General features: G+C 39.9%; 1 protein-coding gene across 4 annotated transcripts in view; it reads right to left on the bottom strand.

Moving 5' to 3' along the window:
- Nucleotides 1-569: 569 nt before the first annotated feature.
- ARHGAP19 (Rho GTPase activating protein 19) overlaps nucleotides 570-16,614 on the bottom strand; it is a 49,583-nt gene continuing 33,538 nt past the window's right edge. For 2 of the 4 annotated variants that reach the window (XR_016018901.1, XR_016018902.1), the window contains exons 8-13: nucleotides 16,090-16,281; nucleotides 12,772-12,870; nucleotides 8,766-8,873; nucleotides 8,477-8,616; nucleotides 8,001-8,079; nucleotides 4,463-4,477 (exon numbers count right to left, since the gene is read on the bottom strand). Coding sequence is in view for 2 of the 4 variants with exons in the window: in XM_019724792.3 (XP_019580351.1) it covers nucleotides 4,467-4,477; nucleotides 8,001-8,079; nucleotides 8,766-8,873; nucleotides 12,772-12,870; nucleotides 16,090-16,281 (489 nt within the window). In the remaining 2 variants the exon portion in view is untranslated. Of the gene's footprint in view, nucleotides 4,478-8,000; nucleotides 8,080-8,476; nucleotides 8,617-8,765; nucleotides 8,874-12,771; nucleotides 12,871-16,089; nucleotides 16,282-16,614 lie in introns of all 4 variants that reach the window. The other 2 variants (XM_019724792.3, XM_019724794.3) reach the window with 2 other exon arrangements.

The raw sequence follows: 16,614 nt of genomic DNA, 5'->3' as shown, positions 1-16,614 counted from the left end.
TTCCCAGAGGTTCCAATCCTCTGTCCTATCAGCCAAAAGTCCCATTCCCCCTGCACCCAGCCACCCAGGCAGAAAACAAGCCAAAAAGGCACTTTTCTTAGAGGTGTCATATTCCTCAGAACAAGAGGCAACCTCTCTGTCAATAATACTTCAAAAGAACTGGAGAAACATTTGAATAAGAGGCAGCGCTCTTTAAAATAATCTGTCAGTCAAAACGTGAATTAAGAGACCAGTCAAGGGGACCCGCCCACCAGGTAGCTTGAGCCCCCGCTGTGCTCCTAATGTCAAGGTCCCAGGTTGGATTCCCACATGGGCCAGTGAGCTGCGCCCTCTATAGCTAAGATTGTGAACTACAGCTCTCCCTGGAGCTGGGCCGCCGTTGAGCAGCCGAGTGCTGCCGCAAATGGCAACCGACTGCAGCACCCAGGGAGAGGGCAAGGCTCATAACACCAGCATGCGCCAGGGAGCTGTGTCCTACACAACCAGACTGAGAAACAATGGCTGGAGGGGGAGGGGGGGCGGGAGGCGGAAGAAAGGGGAAAAAACAAAGACCAGTCAAAGCCTATGGATATGAAACAAAAGAAATTTAATTTCAGAATATTACATGAATATGAAAGAAAGACAATGCTGATTATTTCTCTATAGTTACACACACATGTGTGTATATGATATATAGTCATATAAGAATGGAAAACAAAAAACAGTGAAACAGTTACGAAACCTTGTCTCTCTTGTTGAGTACGCTCAGGGATAGTGCAAAGGCAACCCTTGCTATGAAGAAAGGAGCCTGGGACGGGAGTGTTTTTCCCAACAGGTTCTGGTGGTCACCAAATGTATGTGGGGGAGTGCTCAATGGCTCTTAAGCATAGGCTGTGGCCTCGCACACGTGCTCCGGTTTCCATGGTAACCCAAGCACTCAAGTATTATGTACTCTACCTCCTCACTAGCCCCTCTAGCAACTCTCCACTGGTGGAAAGATCTCGGCATTAGTTGTCTAGGAAAGCCAGCTTTTCTATAGTAGTTTTACATTGGGTTAATTACCACTGGTTTAAAAAGCCTGTGCCTCTTAGGAACCCAAATCTCCCCCCAAATTCTAGGGCAATCCTGCCAAATGCTGGTGTCCAGGGATGGATCCAGGTCCTGCATTTAGCACACAGGCTTTGGGGTGAAGGAGAGCAAGGATGCGGCTCTCGCTGAGGAAAGGAGTTCTACTTAGGAAAGACTTCAGGATGAGAGCCTCCAGCTTCAAGCATCTGTACAAGGCCTTGTACAAAGTAAGAAAACAACGTCTAGAGAAGTCCATTCCCAAAGACGGCTTCCCCAGTTATTCGTGGCCACACAGCTAGTCAGTCAGTCACTATGGGGCACAGGCCCAATGACCACAGGTTCTCCTGGACGGCAGGATTTTAAGCCGTGTCCTAATATAGGCTCCTGTGAGGGAAGCTGAACAGAAACATTGCTATTCAAGAAGAATGAACAGCTCTGCTCTGACACTCTGGGATCAACTGGCATCCTTCCAGGCCAACAAAACAGCCACATCTGGGACACCCAGCAATCACCAGTCACGGCCCTGCTCCATTTCCCAAGGGCGCTCCCTTGTCACTGTTGACTGCCTCTGGAAGGACATTCAGGGTAAAGAGCTTGTGGTGGATCAACTGTGGTTTCAGTTATGATTCATTCAGTACCAGCTCCTTTAGCATGTTTGGCACTCAGGTATAACCAGCATCTCCTAATCCTTTTGCACTGCTGCAGTGGAGTTTTCAAACCAGATTCACTGGTCCCAGCACAAAAGTCCATCATTGTCAATGGCCACAAACCCCAGTGCCTCCAGTTGTCACTGATTCAGTGGCTCTTCAGCAGGGAAAAGCAGACCTTAATCAAGGAGTTGCTCTGCGTTTTGACGCTCGTGCCTCCTGGCACAAATACAGTATTGACACCACATCAAAACCCATCGCAACTGACCCCAGAAAGAGATGAAATTATAAAAGCCTGAGGAAGAGGCATTTCCAAAGAGACTGTTCCAACATGAGAAGTAAACATAACAAAACATTAACAAAACATCTTAGAGATGTTAAAAATTGTTAAATACTGGCTCAAAAATACCCGCCCACCAAGTCAGAAGGGAAACAGTACCATTCTGTGGCAAGCGAAAAGGGTCTTTGCCTTTGAGTTCTCCGTAAGACTCCACAGGATTAGAACGGTTATATATTACAAGGCAAAAGGTGATGCAATCTATTTCTCAAATTTGGATTCCAACTGGATCACAGCTTTTATTAAAAAACGTCCTATCATACCCTTAAAGCAAGGGAAAGCATATTTAACAAATAACTTAAATGACACACACATACCCAGATACACACATAAACTACCCATGGGCGAGCTATATAAAAGCGTACGCACGTGTCAGACACCTCTCACCGCCTGAGCCCCAGAACACGACCCTGGGCTACCAATTCCATCCAATTACCAATTTCCTCCTAAATCTCAGGTACCTCCCTCAAATAGAACCACAGAACGAGCTCAATGACAAGGAGCAATCAGGTCACTGCTCTGCTCCCTCTGCCTGACGCCCGCCCACGTTTAACACAACATAGCTTTCCGGGATGAAACACTTAGATGAGTAAAGAAAGCAAGAAGGTATGACGTGAAGGAAGACTACTACTTCAGTCTGGTCACACCAAAAGGGGTTTCTGTTTGAATTCACTGATAGCTGAGTCAAGGAACTTTTTTTTTCTCCAGAAGAGAAAAAAGAAAAAGCCAAATAGAAACCTAGACAAATGAATTTTCTAATAAGTATTTTTAAGAATGGCAGAACTGCTCTAGCAGTTTTATACTTCTAACCATCTATTGTTCACAGTCTATCAAGTTGGAAGACCAATTTGTTTTTCTTCACTATCGCTGTTCCAGCAGCAAAAGAAACAGAAAGAATGGAAGAGAGGACTGACACCTGGACACAAAACCACACTCTGCTCCCCAGAGTCACCTTTCATTTCAGCAATAACGTAGTATTTTCAACAGTTTAAAAGCAGGTCAGCCAGCCATACTTTGCTGGGTAACTGCTTCCCCATGGAGGCCTGACCCAGCTCAGCACACAGGGTGAGAACGGTTACACAGCTTAACGGAGCACACAAACCGAACATTCCCGCCTGCCACATGCTGCTCTCTGGGCAGTGAGCATTTATTTACACGTGATGAAAGCCATGCCATCACTCCCCTCAAGTACATGTGAACATTTCAACCCCGTCCAAGCTCCAGCTCCACCTCCAAACTACACCCCGTGTCCATTCTGACACGGACAGGGGCAGTGCAGCTCCTTGAACACTGGTAATAAGCCACACTGCTTCCAAATGAGAACATTCCCTCCTTGCAATCCTCTCAGCCCTGCAGAAACTGATGCTGCCTTCCTTCCACTGACTCCAGCTGGCTCTCAGGAGACGGGCTGGCCTGCACAGCTGATTCCTTAGAAGGAGGCAATATAATCGCACCCCGGAGGGATCCTGGACCTAAAACCAGCCAGCGCCATCCTAGTCATACTCCAGAGCTTCCACTACATACAGACATTTCAGCAAACCTCTTTTAAGCTGTCGGTGACTTTCCTGGAGTCACAGTGATTTGGCACAGAAGTACTGGCACTACCCTGGCACCAGAGATGTTTTAGGTAAGAAGAAACTGAATGAAGGAAATGAGTTCAGCAACCACACAATCAGTTGGTATCACTGAGGAAAGAAGAAGAGAGGGACACAGTTTAATAATTAACATTTGTTAAAATTGCATCACTCTGAATTCTCATTTTTCAAATACCCTGCAATCTCAGGTCCAAGAAATAATGGAAATTTTCCAAGAAAGCTATAAATTCCTTGGACACAACAAAGGTATTGAGGAATGCAGCCTCATGAAATAAAGAACTTTCCCAAAGTGAAGGTGAAAAAGAGGGGAAAGACATCTGGCTTAGAGCCCATTTAGATTACCTATCAAAAAAAAAAAAAATGGCTTTGAAAAAAATAAACAACAAATAAATAAGAAATAACAAAAATATCCAACACTATCAAAATATCAGTTAAAAATAACATCAATCCACTAGGATTGACAATATTTAAAAAAAAAGAAATCACTGGCAGTTGAGCACAAATTCATATTTTTAAAAAACAGAATTTGTCTAAAATACATGGACTGAGCACTGGAGTCTGCCTAGTTCTGCCCATTTACTGTGCTGTGTAAGCTGGTTGACTGGTTAGTGGTTTCCCCATAATATTAAAGAGAGAGAGAGAGTTGCTAGCACTGGTTCAGAAGGCAGAGTCTGCAGAAATCATCCAGTGAGTGGGGTTAGAGGTATCAGCCAGGTCATAGGATTAATTTTCACAATTCAAAATGCAATAAGCAAGCTCCAAGTCCAAGCTTCTCTGTGAGCATTCCCTCGCCCACTAAAAAGAAAATTCTGGGTGGACAAGAGGAGAACTCTGGCTCCTTCAGAGGAATCCTAGGTTGAAAGAGAAACAAGAGCATTAAGCACGTTTATAAATATTTATTTTCCCAAACATCCCACCTAAAAGCTAGAGAATCTATACCTAATATTTTCTACCAATGGAGGGTTAAAGAGTTTAATTGAGAACTGATGAATCTCTACCAAGTAAACTTCACTTTGTCCAGTCGCTCTCATCTCAGTCTTTACATCTTCTTAAAGGCAGTTACCACTTTAATAGGTGCCGATTTTCTGCCAGACACTGCTGACTTCTTCACATACATTCTCATTTATCCTCACAACAGCCTGTGCATGAGGTGACGTGCTTGCCATCTGACAGGTGAAGAATCTGCCCCTACACAAGTTAACTTGCCCCAAGATTTATAAAGCTATTAGGCAGTGAGGCTGGGAATGGAAGCCCAGCCTAACCGAGTGCATGCAGAGTGCAGGTTCTTACCACCGGGCGTGTAAACCCTGACAGCTTTGTTTTTCCTTTTCGTGATGCAAGTGGCTGACTTAACCTTTGATTATCAAGAGGCATCCACCTCAAAGATCAAACTCTGCCAGCCACAGGACTAGATAAAGAGCCAGGCCGCCTTCCCCGCTGATGCTCTTATGGCTTAGAGATCTGGATCTTGGTTGAACTCTGTAACTGACCATTTGGGCAACTTGTTTTATTCTCTTCCCATACTTTAAATTCCCACTCTTATGTTTTAAATTCACCAATAAAGAGTAAGCCCTTAAAACCCTAGGCTCGTGCACTTTCTCTCTCTCTCGCCCCATAACCCAGGTGTGCTGTGTAATTTCCAAGTCTTGAAAGTAATAAACCTTTACTTTTTTTCAGTCTCCTCCTGGTTACTACTGAAGGGCACCTTGCGATCATAAGAAGCACAATGGCCAGTCCAACCACAAAATTGGTGACTGACAGGCTGAGACCAGCACAAAACACCAAGACGCCTTTCACCAGCAAATGTTTACTAAATGCCCACTAGATGCAAGGCACTGTCAATCATGGGAGGAAGACAATAGAAGACAGGAGGCCACAAGTATATTCTTAAGTCTGGCATTTGTCTTCCAGAAGGGAAACTAGTTACAGAGATAACACAATACATATTAAGTAAGTAACTCCAATAAATCATATCAAATGTCAACATTTTCGTAGCATTAATAAGAGTTCAAAGGAAAGAGCACATCTGGCTGGGTTAGCCAAGGTTTCAAAGAGGAGGTGGGGTTTAGGCTGGGCTTTGAAGAATAGGTAGGATTCTGACTGCTGAAATTAGTGCCCATTAATAACTAGGTGCTAAATCAGTGGTTCTCATCTGGGCTGATTTTGCCCCCTCCTCCCCAGGGGACATTTGGCAAGGTCTGGAGGCAATTGGGGTTGTTACAACTGGGGGAAAGGTGCTACTGGCATCTAATGGATAGAGACCAGGGATGCTGCTTAAACATCCTACAACACACAGGACAGCCCCCACAACAAAGAACTACCCAGGCCAAAATGTCAGTGGTGCCAGGTTGAGAAACCCTGTGCTAAATAAATGTGGTTTTTTTGGAGTATATTATTGATGATGATAATCGCATTACTTCATTCAAAAAATATTTGTTCCTTTTATAAAATCACCATCAAAGAGCTCTAGGGCTGTATTCATTGTGTAAAAGAAAATAGACGGCAAGCAATTAAATCTGTGGGCTTGGAGACTGAAGAGAGTTGAGATCTGGAGATGCAGGCGTGGATGCAGTTCTCATTCAGAGAGCAGAACTGAGCTACAGAAGTAGACCAAGCTGCTAAGGAGGGGGAAAGCAAGGAGTGATGAGCAGAGAACTGTATCTTGAGTGCTGAAAAAACACAAAGGGGTGGAGGGGTGGGCAGATGACAGTCAGCCACTGCAGAGATGGGAAAGAATTGAAGAGGAAGGAGAAGGAGATAGGGTAACATCATGACAGCCCAGGAAGGCGTTTTAAGATAGAGGAAGTGACCAAGGAGAAAGCAAAATGAAAATGCCATTGCCTAATCCAGTGCAAGGTCATTCAGTATCTGTGGGCCTCCGCTTTTCTGAATCACTAACGTTTTTGAGAGTCTAATAAAAAGTATATGTTCTCTCCTCCAGAAAAATGCACATATGCACCTACACATAAAATTGCATCAACATCAGGAATTGTATTAGAGCTTTATGAAGTCCACAGTCAACAGGTCAAGCATCCCTGCTCTAAAACTTCTTGGTAAAATATTGTATTAAACTGGCTTATTTTTTAAATGCATTTCTTTCTTCCAGAAGCAGAGTTGTCAATATAGACAGACTTATTATTTCTTGGTCATCTTCAAAAATGAAACTGACAAAAGGTATAATTGATGCAAAATAATGTATCCTTCAAAAATACCTTATGCTTGGCTTTGACTTATGGATATATAGGTAGAAATACTTAGACACACATAACTCAAACACCGAACTTGCCTCAATCAGACAGCCCAGCCTAGAACTCAGAAGTAAAGTAGAAAAAAAAAAAAAGAGTTCAGATAATTCACTCAGTAAGGAGACTGTACTGAAATCTAACTTTCTAGAAAAGTATAAAGATTTCTCCATAAAGACTGCACACTTGTTCTCTTTCTATTGCTGATGTCTCAAACAGTAATTATGCTCCTGTCTCAGTGGTAAAATGAGCATGTCAAACCCAAGATTACTTCAGCTGCCACACGAGCCTAAGAAAACAAGATCAAGTCTCACCCAGCTTTCCTTGGTAAACAATTATGACCACTGGTTAACGCTTTAACAATCACAAGTATATTCTTAAGTCTGGCCACAATGTGCTTCCAAAACATTATTTCAAATGAGCCTCGTAAGCAATCTCTGAAGTAGATATAAGTGCTATCCTCATTTGCAGAGGAGGAAACAGGAGCTCAGAGAGAATGCACGGTTTTCGCAAGCCAGGGGAATGATAACTCAAATCAGGTCTAACTACAGGTCCCCTGGCCTTTCCAGTAAAGCACACAGCTTCTTCAGAGGAAAGCACAGCAGCCACTGCTTTTTACCAGAAGAGCCCGGTCAACCAGCAGCCCCGACACTATACCTTCCTTTTGTCCTAAATGGCCTCAAAAATGTCTTGTGCATGATTTCCAGGGTCCTTCAGCATGTCCTATTTATCTGACATGCTGAATACACAAAGCTAAAGTCTAAGAAGAAACGGAGCATAACCATTCCATGTTTACTGAGCATAGTCTCAGCACTTCTGTACTTGGTCTCACAGATTACTTTACACTTGCTTTTAATTGCTTAACAAATACTCTGAAGCTATTTTTCACATGTGTCCCATCTGTCCAAGAAGGCAGGGACCATGTGGGTCTGTGTTCACAGCTCCCCTCAGCCCCTGGGACAGGTGCTCAATAACCATCTGCTAAAGGATCTCAAGGGCCAGGACCCAACATAATTTTTACATTGCTTCTGACCACAACCATACTGCATGGGAATTCAAGAAACACTACTGACTGGCTAGGTGCAGAAAGGAACTACACTCAGTAAGAACACAGAAGAAGTATAATAAGTACCTTTTTTCCCCTCTTTCTTCCCCTCAGACCATTTCAATCTTGTTGGTGTCATCGTGACAGCTGGAGAGCCAGAAAATAACTGTAACAAGAAAATTTTATAGTGGCTTAAATGTTCTAATGTCATTCCTATAGACAGACTTTACTACCATGTTTCCCCGAAAATAAGACCTAACCAGAAAATGAGCCCTAGTATGATTTTTCAGGGTGACATCCCCTGAACATAAGCCTTGATGCGTCTTTTGGAGCAAAAATCAATATAAGACCCAGTCTTATTTTCGGGGAAATATGATAACAGAGGAATTATTTACAACAGAGGGTTCAATTACAATGTGAAGAGTTTTATTGATGTATTTAGATCTCATTAATCTTAACTGATTTTATTGCTGGCTTAATGAAATAACCATGCCTGAGATACCTTGAAGAACTACTCCACAGGTAATGCAGTGCCAGGTAGGTCTGGCTCAAATGTTACCCACCCTGTGGAGTCTCCCAGTAAGAATTGCTCCCTCCAGCACTATGTTCATGGAGCTATTTCACTGTATTTGTCTTCTCTGCTTATGACTGGCCATATCCTCCTTGAACTCAAAATGTGTTTGTTGAATGAATCAATGAAAACCTACAGAAAGATGACAGTCATCATAAAAGAAAGGATTAATTGAGAAAAAGGCATAGTTGAATGGTCCAGAGAATCACAGTAAAACTGATGACAGTATATCCATTTTCCTCTTTTCTACAAATGTGCACATACAAAGACCAGTATCTTACTAAGTTCAGATTTTCTTTGCTGGCTCTCTTCAATTCACCAACGGCCGGAGATTCTGGAGTGGGGGCCTTGTTCTTTTCTGACATCATCTGATTTCCCAGGACCTTCCGCTGATTTAGGAAGAGAAAATACTTGATTTATAAACATCTACTATATATTATAGCTATTCTGACCTTCAAAACTACAGTTTCTTAGGTTAAAAAAAAAATCTCATTGTTCTGATAAGTTCTCCTAGGCCATCTTATACAAGGGAAACCAAAGTATGTTACAAAAAAAACCCAAAAAAACTCTGAAGTCATTGCTTTTCTTTAGGTAGTCACTTTTCCTCTACATTTCAAAAGGTTGAAATGTTAGAAGCGACTTTAGAGTTGATTTAAACTAGCTAATACAGGCAATTACAGTGTGCTTCTGAGACCACAAAAGAAATGCCAGTTCCTTACCTGTATAATTTTTTCCCCACAGACATGTTGTCTCTGGCAGCTCTGAAGAGTCCCTTTGTCCCCTCCCAACTAAAAGATATTTACACTGGGGTCCATTCTAAGACTTTACTTCCCTGTCATGTCCTCACACAGGATTGGAAAATTTGGAGAAATTCTCTAAGAGTTTCTAATATAGCCACAAGAGGATACAGGCCTTCTTAAGAGGGTCACATGACTATAGTGACATTCAGAGCAAGACTAAAAGCCCTTTCATCTCTGAACAGCTTAGAAGCTGATGTAACCTACTGTAACAGCTGACAGGAACAATTCTACCATCTTTGGAGAAATCTTTTCTTTTTTCTTTTTAGAAAATAAATGTGAATTCTAAAACATGAACATATCAAAACCAGAACATTAAACTCTATATAATGTTATTTACATGAGAGAAATTTTAGAGAAAGAAGTCTAGCCAAAAAAAAAAAAAAAGGAATCAAAACAGGATAGAAATCAAATAGCTAAAACAGAAATGCCAGAAAAATAAGACCAGTATTGACTGACTCCTTTCAGAAGTCAGATATCACCTCAGAGTAAGCTGAAGTGGGGACGCCAGGAGCCACAGGACTGGCTGTAAAGCCTCCAATGAACTTTTAAAAAAAAATATTTCATTACTCCGTTGCTACTGAGCAGAAATCTACATCTACTATTAGCTCAAAAAGTCTCTTCGTTTATAATGAAAACACTTTATCCTGTTTTATAAAACTTGCTAACATTTGTGTTTTAAGTTGTTCTAAAATGTTTTATCCTGACATACTTATAAGCTCTTTCATAATTCTAAAGTTCTAAATTCTCTCTCAGTAAAGAAGTGGGGGGAAAAAAAAGAAAAGAGAAACGGGCAGCTGCCAAGAAAAGACTATCTATTTACTTTTCAGTCAACAATTAGCAATACATCTAGAACCAATCGCAGAAGAGCTCACTATGACAAGAAACCTATACCCATCTAACTTCAGTTAAAGAAACTTTTGACTAACACACAGAGAAATATTTCTTTGACTCTAACCTTTCTTGCTATCAATCATTTCTATGACAGGGAAGTCAGAGGGAATGACAGACTTTAGAGTAAAAGGAACCGAGGATGTTCACTTTACTTGCCACATCTAAGCAGGTAAACATACTTCTAGGGTCCCAGCAAAGGGAATTTTTAAAAATTGTGGTAAAATATACATAATGTAAAACTTGCCATTTTAATCCTTTTTGAATGTACAGTTCAATGGCATGAAGTACGGTCACATTGTTGTGCAACCCTCACCACCACCTATCAGAACTTTTTCATCTTCCCAAACAGAAACTCTGTACACATTAAACAATCACTCCCAATACCCCCATATTCCTATTCCCTGACAACTACCATTCTACTCTCTCTATGAATTTGCCTATTCTACATACCTCATATAAGTGGAATAATATTTGTGACTGACTTATTACACTTAGCATAATGTTTTCAAGTTTCATCTATGCTTCAGTTTGTGTCAGAATTTCCTTCCTCTTCAAGGCTGAATAATATTCCATGGTATCTATGTATATGCCACATTGTTTATCCATCAATGGACACTTGAGTGGCTTCCACTTTTTGGCTATTGTAAATAATGTTGCTACAAACATGGGTGTACAAATATCTGTATCCCTGCTTTTTGGGGGGTATATACCGAGAAGTGGAATTGCTGGATCATATAGTAATTCTATTTTTAATTTTTTGAGGTACCTCCATACTGTATTCCACAGTAACTGCACCATTTTATATTGCCACCAACAGTTCACAATCATTCCAATTTCTCCACATCCTCACCAACACTTATTTTCTGTTTTTTTGAGAATAGCCATCCTAGTGGGTATGAATTAGTATCTCATTGTGATTTTGATTTGATCTGATAAGTGATATTGAGCATCTCTTCATGTGCTTACTGGCCATTTGGGTATCTTCTTCCTAGAAATGTGTATTTAAGTCCTTTGGCTATTTTTTGTTATTGTTGTTATTTTTTAAGTTCTTTTTATATTCTAGATATTAGCCTCTTATCAGATGTGTGTTTTACAAATATTTTCTCCCATCTGCTTGTTGCCTTTTCACTCTTAATAGCAAAGGAAATTTTAATGTCAAGCAAACATATTAATAATATCCCAGAAGCTATGGGCCCAAATAGATCAGAATTGAGGGTGAATTCTAATCTTCTATTAAAGATATTAACTAGGACCAAAATTAGAGTTACATGAGGTTGCAACTGCTAACAACTGCAGCATAAAGAAAAAATATATATATCACAAGATATATATATATATATTTAGGGCACCATTTTTTATTTTAAGCAAAGAGCTCCTTAATGTTGCCGGATTTATAGATTTTTAATAATGTTAAAACAATTTTAAAAAGAAAAACAGTAGCTCTACAGAATAATGCAAACCTCACTCCAAGCTAACCAGAACCTTGCGTTAGTTTATTTATGCCTGGAAATTTGAACCCCATAATCAAGTTATCTACTGCCACCTGATGACAATATCCCTAAACTACAAGTTCAGATCGTCCCTAAATACTGACTGGTAGGTACACTGAATCTGCAAACCGTGATGGCAGTATATTGCATTTGTTTTTGTGTATTGTATTCATTTTTAATGAATTTGATACAAAGGAATAAAATACAACCGATCAAAACACTAAGCTCACAAAAATTTGAGTTACCTAAAACTCACGATTAGTCTATTAGAAAATCCATTTCCTGGAATACTATTCGGCGGTAAGAAAAGATGATATAGGAACATTTGTGACAACATGGATGGATCTTGAGAGTGTAATGCTGAGCGAAATAAGTCAGACAGAAAAAGCAGAGAACCATGTGATTTCACTGATATGTGGTATATAAACCAAAAACAACAAAAGAACAAGACAAACAAATGAGAAACAGGAACTCATAGACACAGACAATAGTTTAGTGGTTACCAGAGGGTAAGGGTTGTGGGGGGTGGGAGATGAGGGTAAGGGGGATCAAATATATGGTGATGGAAGGAGAACTGACTCTGGGTGGTGAACACACAATGGGATTTATAGATGATGTAATACAGAATTGTACACCTGAAATCTATGTAAATTTACTAACAATTGTCACCCCAATAAATTAAAAAAAAAAAAAAAAGAAAGAAAATCCATTTCCTAACAATTTTCCTAGTCTTTATCCACCTTCTCACTTCTCTTAAACTTTAGCAAATTGCACAATAAAGTACATAGCACAAAGCAGGTCATGAAGCAAAAGAGGCTCTCCACACAGCTCAGGAATAAGGGCCCTATCCTCAACCCCAGAAGAGAAGGAGGAGCCTTTCTTTCTTTTATTTCTCACTACTCTAATCATAGAGCCCCTTCTCTGATTTGAAACACAGCAAAACGCTTTGAAAAATAAAAGCTATTCCAAATTCTATCCTTCTCCCCTTACAAATGAACCCTTTACGGGATCCCAAAGAATAGAAGAAAACCGTTTTTGCATAAGAAAAGTCAGCCTGTTCAGTTTTCTCACAGTTAATGCTGACGACAACAGCACAGCACACCTACCTTAATAAGGCCACTGAAGGACCGTGAACGGGCCCTCTTCTGTACCCGGGGAGTAGAAGGTTCGCGCCCTGGTGTCTGGGTCACAGCTTGCTTATTAAACTAAAAGAAAACATAGAGAACATTTTGTTAATATTTTCCCATCAAGAGACAGCATTCTGTGACAACCAATAGAATAGCTCAGTGTAAATACCCAGAGAAGTCCAGGAAGAAGTGAGTCTGTGCATGTATGGATTAGTGGGTTGGTAAGCAAATCACAAAGACAGAAAGGATGTGGCCATAAACAAGTCAAAATGTATTAAATTCGCCTGAGGCTAATTAAAGTAAATAGAGCGCGCGCGCACGCACGCGCACACACACACACACACACACACATCAAATTGGAATCAGATCAAGCTTCTAGAGTTAGAACCTACCAGTTTATAACAAATAAAGGAGACTCAGGAACATCTTAAATAACACCAGAGGGATGCAATCAGCAAATCCAGACTCTGGGAGACAATCTGATTTCTTTCACAAATAAACTGCAGGAGGGTGGTGTGTGGAGGGGAGAAAGAATGTGTGTTTGTGTGTTTAAATGCAATGTGGTATCCTGGACTGGATCCCAGAACAGAAAATGAATATTAGTGGAAAAACGGGTAAAATCTGAATAAAGTCTGTAATACTAATAAGAATGTACCATCGTTAATTTCCTAGTTTTGATTATGTTAACATTAGGAGGAACTGGGTGAATAGTATGCGGGAATTCTCTGTACTACCTTTGTAATTTTTCTCTAAATACAAATTATGTCAAATTGAAAAGTTTATTCTGGGCGGCCGGTTTGCTCAGGGGTTAGAGCACAGTGCTCATAAAACCAAGGTTGTCAGTTCGATTCCCACATGGGCCAGTGAGAAACAACGACTTGAGCTTGAAGCTGAGCTGCGCCCCCAACAACCAGATTGAAAACAACGACTTCACAGGGAGCTGATGGATCCTGGAAAAACACACTGTTCCTCAAAATTCCCCAATAAAAATTTAAAAGAAAAAAAAAGAAAATCCAAATAAACTGACAATATTTCAGGGGGGGGAAAGAGAGAAGGGAGAGAAGGCAGGGCCTACATAATAAAAGGGACCTAGTAGATGCATCAACACCAAAAAAAAAAGCATACCCTTTGGTGATGCCACTTCTAGGAAAAAATCTGCAATGAAAATACTTATCAACAAAAATGTATAAACTAAAAAATGATCTAATTTCTCCAATATGTCCAATAGAAGGCAAACTGTATATACATTAAGTTATATGTGATGAAATATTATGGAATGATTAAAATTTTAAAGCCTTTTAATGACATGGAAAATGTTCATGATATAATTTTATTTATTTTTATTTATTTATTTTTTATTGGGGAATAGTGGGGTCATGATATAATTTTAAATGAAAAGGGTAGGACATAAAAAAATTGAATATATATTATGATCTCAAGCAAAAGAAAAATATGTGAAATATATATTCATAAAAATAAACACTAGAAGGAAATATTCCAAAATGTTATCAGTGGTTATCTCTAGATTATAGATGATTTTTATTTTCTTCTTTACATTCTTTTGGAGGTTTCAATGTTTCTACAGTAAATGTTCATTACGTATTTTTATAATCACGGAGAAAAAATTAAGAAATAGTAATATTATGGTTTCTTTGAAAAGAAATGGCAGTATTTTAAACGTATGCAAGGAGTTTGTCAGCCTGCATGAGAAAATACTTATGCTGTAATATTTAGTGAAAAGGGAGAGATAAAAGAAAGTATATGGTATAATCATAACTATATAAAAATATATCCATAGAAAAAGACTGAAAGAAATAACCAAAATGCAAACACTGGTGGGATGAGGGATTTCTTCTTATCCTTCTCTATAATTTCCTATTTTTCTAAAAAAGAGCAAAAGTAATGTTAAGATTTTTTTCCTTTGTATTATTTTTTAACCCTCAGTGTTCTTGGTAAAAGAAGTCATTACATTTGTCTACCTGAATTGCTAGCTTAGTTTCTACCAAGAATGAAGTCACTGCACTGCTTTGAATCTATAATACTCAGCCAATACGCGCTAAAATTCCAGTCATAGCACAATTTGCTAGATGTCAAAGTAACTTCAAGGAGTGTGACAGACAACTTCTCTTAAAGAACTTTGTCAATTGTTAAGAACCGCTCAGTTCAACATTTTCTGAGCAGTTGTTTATGTCTGGCCCTATCCTTGAGCTTAGGTATAAAAAAATAAATGAAAACAGACTCTTCCCTCAAAAACGTCCCAGATGAATAAGAAGTCAAGAGACTGACCTTGCCTATTCAGCTAAAATTCAAGAGGGACTGAGACAAAATAAATTTCCTGAGAAAGAAACTAACCAAGTAATCAGGATTTGCTCAAGCTACACTTTGAGTCTCAAAACAGCAAATGGAGAGGCCTCCCATAGCTCCAAAATAAACAAACTAGGCCACTAGAATTCCTATTTCTAGTATCAGACTAAGCCCTTGACTAACACTGTTTTCTTTTTTTTTTTTTTAACAGGACTTTATTGGGGAGCTGTGTGTACTTCCAGGCCTTTTTTTTTTTTTCCCCCCCCAAGTCAAGGACAGTTGTCCTTTCAATCTTAGTTGTGGAGGGCGCAGCTCAGCTCCAGGTCCAATTGCCATTTTCTAGTTGCAGGGAGCGCTGCGCACCATCCCTTGCGGGACTCGAGGAATTGAACTGGCAACCTTGTGGTTGAGAGCCCACTGGCCCATGTGGGAATCGAACCGGCAGCCTTTGGAGTTAGGAGCATGGAGCTCTAACCTCCTGAGCCACCGGGCCGGCCCAACTAACACTGTTTTCTAACTGCAGAAAAGAGCTACCACTTTTGCTCTGCTATGCCAGCCACTTTACATAGATTCTCTCTAACCTTTACTATTATGAAACATGGGCATTACAATTATCATTTTACAAACGAGAAAACTGAAATTCAGAAAGATTAAGCTATTTGCAAAAAACATCTAAAGGGTTTACACTTTGGGAAAATGTACTGACCAAATTAGAGAAACTAACCACACTTGGATCCTTCTGTTTAATTCTAGAAATTCCAGAGCCTCCACTCCTTTTTCTAATGGGGCCGTAGTGCACAGATGACACTGACATTCCACAGACAAGTTTGCTTTCTTAGCTGTGCCAAAGCTTGGGCCAAGAAGGGCGAAAAATTAAGTGAGATTCTTAACAATATTCCCTAGTGATTCTACAACTCTGATCACATTCCTAAAACCCATCACTGTTTCCCTGCCTTCTGATAAGCTGTTTCTGTCTGATAAGAAACAGCCTACCTGTCTGATAAGCTGTTTCTTCTTTGCCGACTCTGGCATATTGTGAACATGTTGGAACAGCTCTCTCAATGCCTCCTCTGTCCGCTGCTGGGTCTCCTCCTGATGAGAGCAGGAATCTACCTGGTTCCATTTGTGAGATTTTGCCAGTTGGAAGGACTTAGAATGACATGAAGCTGTCAGATCAAGATCATCCTACAGAAAATTTAAAAGAAAAGAAAATTAATATATCCTATCAGCTTTGTTTTCAGGTTCCCACAACCCTGGAACAAAAAGCTATTATCGGATAAAGAGAAACCTATAATTATACACTATACTAACAGCCCACTCCCAAGACCTGCCCAGAAAACCTAAATTCATTTAGAATTTAACCAAAAGTTAAATTTGGTTAAAGTTAACTTTAACCAAAAGTTATCTTTATATATGAGTTCAGTTTTCAAAGCATCTTTTAATCTCATGTAATTTTCACTGCTATCCTACGAACAGGGAAAGTATCATCATTCCCATTTGATAGAAGAAAAAATTGAA

The sequence above is a fragment of the Rhinolophus sinicus genome, chromosome 15 (genome assembly GCF_057876585.1).
Source record: "Rhinolophus sinicus isolate RSI-liver-muscle chromosome 15, RSI-T2T, whole genome shotgun sequence".
In the NCBI taxonomy this organism is placed as follows: Eukaryota; Metazoa; Chordata; class Mammalia; order Chiroptera; family Rhinolophidae; genus Rhinolophus; species Rhinolophus sinicus.
The sequence above is the reverse complement of the archived record's forward strand: the minus strand, read 5'-3'. Positions and strand labels throughout refer to the sequence as shown.